General features: G+C 58.0%; 1 protein-coding gene across 1 annotated transcript; it reads left to right on the top strand.

Moving 5' to 3' along the window:
* Window positions 1-1,449: 1,449 nt before the first annotated feature.
* LOC129667191 (interferon lambda-2-like) lies at window positions 1,450-3,090 on the top strand. The gene is made up of 6 exons (XM_055594686.1): window positions 1,450-1,459; window positions 1,540-1,733; window positions 2,186-2,263; window positions 2,555-2,698; window positions 2,798-2,884; window positions 2,965-3,090. The coding sequence occupies exons 1-6, from the start codon at window positions 1,450-1,452 to the stop codon at window positions 3,061-3,063; spliced, it is 612 nt and encodes a 203-aa protein (XP_055450661.1). The 3' UTR covers window positions 3,064-3,090.
* The last annotated feature ends 5,990 nt before the right edge of the window (window positions 3,091-9,080 follow it).

The following is a 9,080-nucleotide window of genomic DNA, read 5'->3' as shown; positions in this document are numbered from 1 at the left end:
GCAGATCTCCACGAGTTCAAGGCCAGACTGGTCTACAGATGGAGTTTCAGGACAGCCAGGGCTACACAGAGAAAAGTTGTCTAAAAAAAAAAAAAAAAAAAAAAAATCCCCCCTCCCCCCAAGAGAAGAAAACTAATGACAAACCCCAGTTGAGGATGTGGGGAGAGCTGAACCCGGATCCGCTGCTGAGCAGCACACTGACGCAGCCGCTGGAGAAACCAGCAGAAGTTCCTTAAAAAAGAAAGAGAGAAAACAGACCGTAGGCCCAGCTCCACCACACCTGGGCAACCCCGGGCCTCCGAGCCCCGCCACAGAGACAATTGCACAGCCGTGGTCTTAGCTGCTGTGGTCACAGTAACGAGACGAGGAGACCGTGCCAGCTGCCGCCAGCAGACAGACAGACACTGAGGACGTGGGAAACGTACAGGCCGGGACTTCACTCAGCCGCTTAGAAGAAAGTGTGCAGGGAAACAGACGGGCAGGGTGTGATCGCAGTGAGTGAGCCAGCCCTGCCCGGAGAAGACAGACACCTCCGTGCCCCCCGAGCACGGGAGCCCGGCACACATCGTGAAACTAAAATGGGGGCCTGGAGGGGGGGAAGCAACGTTTGGGGGAAGGGACAGGAGGGGACAGGGAATACACGTGACATGAAATTAGAAAAAGACTGGTAGAAGGAAGGGGACAGGGGGCTGGGGATGGAATCCAGGGAGCAAGCCGACCCCAAACCGGGTGAAGGATGCCATTAGGGAGCCTAATCCTTTGACGGTCCAAAAAGAATAAAAGTTCTTCCGGTGCGTGTGACAGCTGCACACTTCCTCTCCCGAGGCAGGCAGGTCTGGGTCTCTGTCCTTGAGTCTCCTCTAAGTGCAGCCAAATCTCTGTCCCCTCAATCTAGGCAGCTCTTGGGGATCCTCCTGCTTCCTGGGTGGGACCCTGAGCGGAAGGTAGGGCACCTGCCTGTCTTCTCTGCAGCCCAGGGGGCATCTGCCCCAGGAACCTCCAAGAACAGGAACCTGCGCCCTGAACCTGCGCCCTGCAGCTGCCCCAGCTCTGAACTGTCTGAACACTGGGAACTGTCTGACTCACCTGGCCCCAGGACACCTGAGTCCTTGTCACTTTCTCTTTCACTTCAGTGTCTCACCTGCCCACACCACGCCCTGCTCTGGGCTTCCCCGGCCTGGGCTCCCCTGGTGGCTGGTGTCAGCCCCGTTTTCACTTTTCCTACATCAGCTGGGGCTGCCCACAGGGCCAGGTTAAAAGCATGGAGCAGGGATGGCCGTGCACTCCCCCTCAGAGAGAAGAACAGAGAGCCTCAGTCAGGACACAGCGACAGCCCAAGAGCCACCAGGCAGGACCCCAAGCCCGAGACGCCAAGCAAGAGCAAGGCCCCAGGCACAGCCTCCAGGGCACACGCGAGTCCTCCTCTCCTCACAGACCCCAGAGAGCAACATGAGGCCAGGTGAGTGCCCACGATGGTGCCTGGGATGTGTCCCCAAGGCCTCTGTCCTTCAGCCCTAACTCTGTCCCTCTGTGACTCAGAAACAGCTGGGGGCCAGGTGCTCTCACAGCTGCTGCTGCTGCTGCTGCTGGCCGCGGTGCTGACCAGAACCAGCGCTAACCCTGTCCCCAGGGCCACCAGGCTCCCACCAGAAGCAAAGGAGTGCCACCTGGACAGCTTCAAGTCCCTGTCCCCTCAGGAGATGCAGGCCTTCAAGAAGGCCAAGGACGCCCTCGTGAGTCTCCCTCCTGTGTGGCCCAGCCCCCCCCCCTCCTTTCTGGGTTTCACCCCTTTTGCTACCTGGGATGAAAGTGGGCTCCACACCTTCTGCAGTGGGCTAACCTGCCCTTCCTGCCCTGGGCTGACTGCCACCCCCGCTGCAGTGAGCTAGCCTCCACCCTTCCTCAGGTGGGGACAGAAAGCCCACTCTTTCTGTAACGCTCTAAGCCCCCCGTTCCTGCAGTGGCTAATTCCCACTCTTCCTTCAGTGAGCTATCCCCAGACTCTCCCACAGCACGGCTGGCTCCACCCTTCCCAAACAGGGCTATCTCCTGCTCTCGGTGCAGCGGCTAGCCTCTGTCTTTCTGGGGGTGTTCCTCCCTTTTCCTGTGTGACCCACCCCAGCCCCACAGCAGCCGTCTAACCTTCACCCTCCTGTATGGGCTAACCTGTGTCTTTGCTCTCCAGGAAGAGTGGCTGCTTAAGAAGGATGTCAGGTGCAGCTCCCGCCTCTTCCCCAGGGCCTGGGACCTGCAGCAGCTGCAGGTGAGTTAGAGCTGGACACGGCCTGGCCTCTGCGGCCTCTCATCTGGGTGCGGTCGGGGCCTCCTCTTTCCTCCTTCTCTAAGTCACTAGCTGTCCCGTGACCCGTCCACCACCCGACCACATTGGTTGAGGCTCCCTCGCCTGCCCTCTCCCTCTCACCTGTCCCCTGTCCTGTCCCCTGCCCTCTCCCTCTCACCTGTCCCCTGTCCCCTGTCCTGTCCCTTCTCCCGTCCCCCTTGACCTAACCCACCCCTGCTCCTCACCGGTTCTCTCTCCTGTCGCCATGCTCAGGTCCAGGAGCGCCCCAAGGCCTTGCAGGCTGAGCTGGCGCTGACTCTGAAGGTCTTGGAGAACATGGCCGACACAGCCCTGGGCACCGTCCTGGACCAGCCTCTCCACACACTGAGCCACATCCACTCCCAGCTGCAGACCTGTGTGAGTCCTGGGTCCCCGGCTCCTCCTCACTGTCCCTCCAGCCCCTTGGGTCTCCCCGTGTCCCAGCAGCCGCCTCACAGCCGCCCCCTCTGCCCACAGACGCAGCCTGGGCCCACAGCTGAGCCCAGGCCCCCGAGCCGCCGCCTCTCCCGCTGGCTGCACAGGCTCCAGGAGGCCCAGAGGAAGGTGAGTCTGGGGAGGACAGCGGGGTCTGCAGTGCCTGGGCCTGAGCCTCAGCAGCCCCTGAGCCAGCCTTGTCCTTTCAGGAGACCCCCGGCTGCCTGGAGGCCTCTGTCACCTTCAACCTCTTCCGCCTGCTCATAAGGGACCTCAGGTGTGTGGCCAGCGGAGACCAGTGCGTCTGACCTGGGACCTCCTGCCGGCTTCCGGAATTCTGCGCTGTGTGGACGCACAAGCCCCCCTCCCCTGCCTTAATTTATAGCTACGCACAGATCTTTACACTATGTATTTATGTGTGGGGGTCTCCGACTCAGACCCGCAAAATGTCTATTTTTTTACTCTTTGTAAACATTCTGCAAATACACAATGAAGAAAGACCTCTGTGTGTGTCCATTTGTGTGTGTGTGTGTGTGTGTGTGTGTGTGTGTGTGTTGGCGTCGGCTCTTGTCCATTTGCTGTTGTGGCAAAGACCACTACTTCAGCTGTACAGAGACACTCCTGCTTGTCCTGAGCTCTGTGGTCTAACCTGGGCTACTGCTTTCTGCCTCTGCTGGAGGGCTAGTTATTTCTGTTTGGCATCTTTCTGGAAAAGCCTCTTCTCTGTGGTTTGAGGTGTTCTCAGCGGGCTTCTCTATGCTCTCCTTTGTTTTTGCTTTTGAGACAGGGTCTCTTGTAGCCCAGGCTGGCCCCCAGTTTGCTGTGTAGTCTGATGGCCTCCAAGTCCTGCTTCTCCTGTCCCCTCTGGAATGCTGGGGTTCCAGGCGTGCACCTCTGTGCCAGGCTCTGATAACAGTCACTCTTGCTTCACCAAAAACCCTGAGGAGGACGGGGTCCTCTGCAGTGTGTCATTTTCTCCTGGATCCTGTGTGAAGACACGGCGTGTGGCTCAGGGAGGTGGCTCAGCCCCCGCTCCCAAAGCCACGCTCTCAGGACGGCACACAGTCTCCCGGAGCCTGGGCTGGCTTCAACTCACTGTGGGGCTGCGGATGCCCTGAGCTCCTGGTCCAGCTGCCTCTGCCTGCCTCCTGCTGGGAGGACGGGCAGGTGCCACCACTTCCGGCTTCATCCAGGGCTGGGGACTGAGCCCGGGCTTCATGTGTGCTAGCCAGGGCTGACCCGGGTCACACCCCCACTGTTGAAGCACAGTATCCACGGGTGTCTGCGTGTGCCGTTTGCCACCTTGACCCTTCACCTAGGCAGGCGTGTCTGAAGAGCCAGGGAGACCACGGCTTCCCAACAGGATGTCCATGTGTGTGCTTGTGGGGTGTGATAGCCCGTGCTGGAATCCCTGCACTCAGGAGGTAGAGATGGGGGGGCAGTCACAGGTCATCCTGGTCTACTTGGTGAGCTTGGGGCCAGCCTGGGCTCTATGAGGTGCTGTCCCCCTGTTTATCTATCCCAAATGCTTCTGTACTGTGTGCAAAGCGGTACTGAAAACAGGGCTCACACGTGCCAGTGGGTATATCTGAAAGTGTCTTCCAAGATGGGAGCTCTCTAAACCCATCCGGTGTCCCGGCTCCTCTGCTGTGCCCCAGGAGAGGGAGGCCCTGGGCGTCACTGCGGCGTGACGTGATTTCCGCCCTGCGTGTGTGTGCACATGCTTACGGTTTGGCCTGTGTGTGCATGTGTGCGCCCATGTGCGGAGCGTGTAAGTGGACATCTGGTGTCGCCCCCTTCACTGCCTCTGCTCATGGAGGTGGGCGTGCTCTCTCCCGGAAGCAGAGCTCACTAAGTTAGTTTGCCCTGGGGCTCACCTGTCCCCACCTCCGGAGTGCCAGGGTCACAGGCACGTGGCCGAGGCCGCCCCTGCTTCCCACGGGTGTCAGGGATCTGGACCTGAGCCTTCACACTCGGCCGCAGACGCTGCGTCTGCTGGACCGTCTCTCCGCTCTCGGCCGTTCTCATTCTCAAGGGCCTCAGAAGACGGACTTCGGGGCTGACGAGATGGCTCTGGGAGGAGACGCTGGCCATCAAGCCTGGTGCCCTGACTCGGGTTTAAGCCTGAAACCCACTCGGCGGAAGGCCAGAGCTGAGCCCTGGATGGGCTGGGACCTTCGCCTTTGCTTGTCGCGCAGTGCCCGCACACACGCAATCCTCGGTGACCGCTAGTCCACCTGCTACTCTCTGTGGAACAGACATTGAAGAGGCGGCGTGGGGGCTCAGGCCGTAGTCCGGAGGCAGAGGCAGGCGGCGCTCTTTGGCTGACCCAACCTAATCTACACAGCTGCCGTCTCAGGGATGGACGTGGTGGACAGAGGGGACACAGGGCCCGGTCCCCCGGGGAGAGCGTGCTGACCTCTGTCACACGGAGAGCCACGGCGGCCTCCGCATCCTTCCCAGCCGGGACGCAGGGCCGGGAGCCCCGTCTCTCGCTGCAGGGATCACAACCTTTCCTCTGTGATGAGCTAATTCCCGCTTCCTCCTCGGTTAACAAGGCGGTTATTATGGAGTCAGCGGTAACAACCGCTGTAACCGAGCCGAGAGGAGGTGGAGAAGCCTGGCAGGCAGCAGGAGAGTGACGGTGAGGGCTCCTGGGGACAGGCCCAGCGGCTCCCGACACTCTGTCCTGTGTGGGGTCTGAGCGTGCTCTCCAGGCGTCCCTCTGCCTGAGCACCGTGTCTCTGGTGTCTGAGGATCGAGAGCTGGGCTGTGACCCAGGCTTCGGGCTCCGGGCAGGTGGGCTGTGTCGCTAAAGATGACGGAATAGGAGCCCATAGTGGTCTCCCTCGGTCACTTGTTTCACTTACAGTGTTCACCCGCAGTGTGGAGATGCCAGGCTAGCCGTCCTTTTCAAGGTCAGGTAACATCTCATTGTGCATGGAGTCCTAAGGACCCTGTCCTGACGCGCTCATCCGATGCTGGAAGTTTTGAACAGTTAAGCCATTAAGTCCACGGCAGTCTGTTGCCGCAACATTAGCCAGGCATGCTCCATTTTGGTGGCAGGTACCTGAGCCCTTGGCACAGACAGCAGGCATGGGACAGGGTTGATGGACACCAGCAAAGAGAAGAGGCCAGGGCAGCCCCCGCCAAGGCTGTCGGGATCTTGGGGTGGACATGAACTGGTCCTGATCAGTACTGAGAACCTGGATTCTGAAGAGTGCTCCTGACAGGCCCTGGCCCAGCGGGGGCCAGAACCGCTCCCTCCTCCTCCCCCTCCTGCTCTCTGTTCTTGTTTTCCCTGAACCCAACTGAAGGAATGGCAAAGCACAGGCAAAGCACAGACAAATGGAGGCCCAATCCCCAGCCCTAGAGCAGAATGGAAGAGAAGCTAGAAGAGAAAAGAGAGGCGTTTTGGGGGGGGGGCAGGAAAATCCAAATTATAAGGTCAAGCTCAGTCATGCAGTGAGTCCCAGGCTAGCCTAGGCTCCATGAGAGCAGAGAGGGGGGAACATGGGAGTGGAGAGGAAAAGAAGGAAGAAAGTGAGGGAAGGATACCCCATTAATCTTGTTTTGTTTCCTTGAGGCACAGCCTAGCTTTGTCACCCAGGAGAGCTGTGAACTGATCATCCTCCTGCCTCAGCCACGCCCCCAAGAGGCAACCAAAGGTTTACACACGTGTGCCGCCACGCCACGCCCAGCTAGTTTGTTCTCACCAAAAGCAATCTATTGCATGGTGTCGTGCGTCCTAGATAAGCGTCAGCAAGACAGGTGTGGAGCTAGCTTCTACACCCACCATTCAGGCGCAATGGCTGCAGAGCCCGCCACAGACAGGAGCCGCCACGGACTGTCCCCGAGGTCAGGGTGCTGGCTGACCTCTCGCAGGAACTGCCACAGCGATGGGCTGACCACCACAAGAGGACTTCCAGGGGGAGGCTGATCTGCCAACCGAGGTGTGGCTCCTCCAGGGCGGAGCCTAGGTAGCTAGCAGCCTGAGAACACGCTCGCTCCCGTCCAGCCCGTGCAGGTGGGAAGGTGTGGCTGAGGAGCGTGTGCACAGCAGGCTCGCCCACACTCGGGAGAAGAGCAAGTTCAAGAGCAGCTGGGCGATGGAACGCAGCTGCACCAGCCGATGAATGCATAAAAAAGGCCAATAAATGTAAACAACATGGAGGGATCCGTGGCAAGGTCCCAGGCAGGGCTGAGGAAGCGCTGTTCCGCACCCGGCAGCACCGCCCCTGTCCGTGGTCCTGAACCCTCCTGGCCCACCCCTCCACCCCCGGAGCCTAAGGAAACTGTGGGAGGGACTCTGAGCCAGTTTTCCTTCTGGACCAAGAGAGGCAACCGCAACAGGAAAACAAAACAAAACAACAACAACAACAACAACAACAACAAGAACCCAGAGAGCTACAGGAAGAACCTCAGCTGTGGAGAGTCTACACAGAGAAAGGTCTCCAGAGAGACAGAAGGCTAGACATGTGCTGAACCACGTGACTGGTCTTCCAGTGGTCGAGAGGAGCACAGGTTCAAGGCCAGCCTGAGCTATACAGCAAGCCCCTGCCTGGAAAAGCATGAAGGGATCTGGAGAGATGGCTCCGTGTGTGCGGTGCTTGCCTGGCAAGCATGGGAACCCCAGTTTGATTCCCAGAACCCAAGTAAAAAGCCGGGCGCATGCTACATTTGTCACGTAGCATTGTGGGGCAGAGAAAGGAGGTGACTGGGAAACTCTGGGCAGCTGGCGCAGCCTCGTGGGTGAGCCTGGGGTTCAGCGAGAACCCATCTCAAGAGATAAGGGAATGAGGGAGCATCAAGATGCCACAGAGAATGAAGCGTTCACCATGCAAGCCTCACAGCCCGATGTCCATCCCTGGAGCCCACGCAGGGTGCAAGGAGAGAGCCAACTCCACGAAGCCATCCTCTGACCCGTGCACAGACATCACACACCCGACGGTAACGTAAAGCAACTGTTAAAGAACAATAAGGCGGTGGCGCACGCCTGTGATCTCAGCATTCAGGGAGACGGGGGCAGGGGGATGGCTGTGAGTTCAAGGCCAGCCTGCTCTACAAAGTGAGTCCAGGACAGCCAGGGCTACACAGAGAAACCCTGTACCAAACAAACAAACAAAGAAACAAACAAACAGATGAAAGGCATTCCTGAGGAATGATACCTGAGGCTGTTCTCCAGGCTACCCATAACGCACGAGCACACACACACACACAGAAACACCACACACACACACACACAAACACTCCACACACACATACACATACACACAGAAACACACCACACACACAGAAACACACCACACACACAGCACCACTTACAGGAGAACCAATATCGGCATTTCAAATTCTACAGGCTGTGTTGATCGGCAGACGTCACTTGATGCTACAGCCTCGGCAGAAAAGTTCTGGGGTGACACTATCACCCTACGGGTGACCCCTTAGCTTGAAGGGGGGACAGACAGCGAACCCTTGCTTACTTTAGTGTTTGAGATGGAACTGTGCAATGTAGCCCCGGCTGGCCTAGACTCTGCTGTTTCTTCCTCCCCTTAGCAGAAATCACAGGCACGACTCACCAGTTGATGCAAAGATAGAAACGTGTGTGTGTGTGTGTGTGTGCATGCACGCCTCCGTGTCTGGGTGAACGCAGTTATCTCTGCATGTGTGGAGGCCAAAGGTCACCCCCAGCTCTCTCTGACTCTCACTTGGAGGTCGCCTCACTGCCTGTCCCCAGTGCCTGACTCTCTGTGGGAGCTGGGAATCTGAACTCGGCTCCTTGCGTTTGCACGGCAAGCATTTTCCCTACAGAGTCATCTCCCCGCCAAGGACAGACTTTCGTGATGGAGGCACGGAGCTGGCCCCAGCTTCCCCTAACCACCAATGAAAAGATGGAGGGACGTGATGTTCCTCCCAGCAGGTGGCACCAAGGACACAGCCCCACTTCTGAATTATTCCGGGGAATCCGTGTTTACCCTGCGCTTAAATCAACCGGGAGGAAGCAGGCCGACCCAAGGAAACTGGTCTGCAGAGCAGTGACCTCGGACTGTCCACAGGTGTCGATGTCAGGAAAGAATAAAACAAAGCAGAAAGGCCATGGGCCATTCCAGACCATGGAGAGAAGGAAACGTGACATTGAACTCCCACTGTGCTGTTCCGGATCGTGTCCTGGCTTTAAAGGGATGCACATAATACAGGAAAATTGGACGTGTGGTAATGAGGGTGACTATAGAATAAATTTTAATTAAACATTTAAACCAAACATTATATTTATTTATTTATAATGTGCAATACAATATTGTTGAAACATAGAGTCATTGCTAAA

Source organism: Psammomys obesus, unplaced genomic scaffold (assembly GCF_907164565.1).
Source record: "Psammomys obesus unplaced genomic scaffold, mPsaObe1.curated_primary_1811, whole genome shotgun sequence".
NCBI lineage: Eukaryota > Metazoa > Chordata > Mammalia > Rodentia > Muridae > Psammomys > Psammomys obesus.
This window is presented reverse-complemented; position numbering and strand designations above follow the sequence as displayed.

Bases quoted from the DNA above. Each gene is read 5' to 3' on its own strand.
- LOC129667191 (XM_055594686.1), top strand. The intron at 1,734-2,185 runs GTGAGTCTCCCT...TTTGCTCTCCAG, and splicing joins AGAAGGCCAAGGACGCCCTC to GAAGAGTGGCTGCTTAAGAA. The intron at 2,264-2,554 runs GTGAGTTAGAGC...CGCCATGCTCAG, and splicing joins GGGACCTGCAGCAGCTGCAG to GTCCAGGAGCGCCCCAAGGC.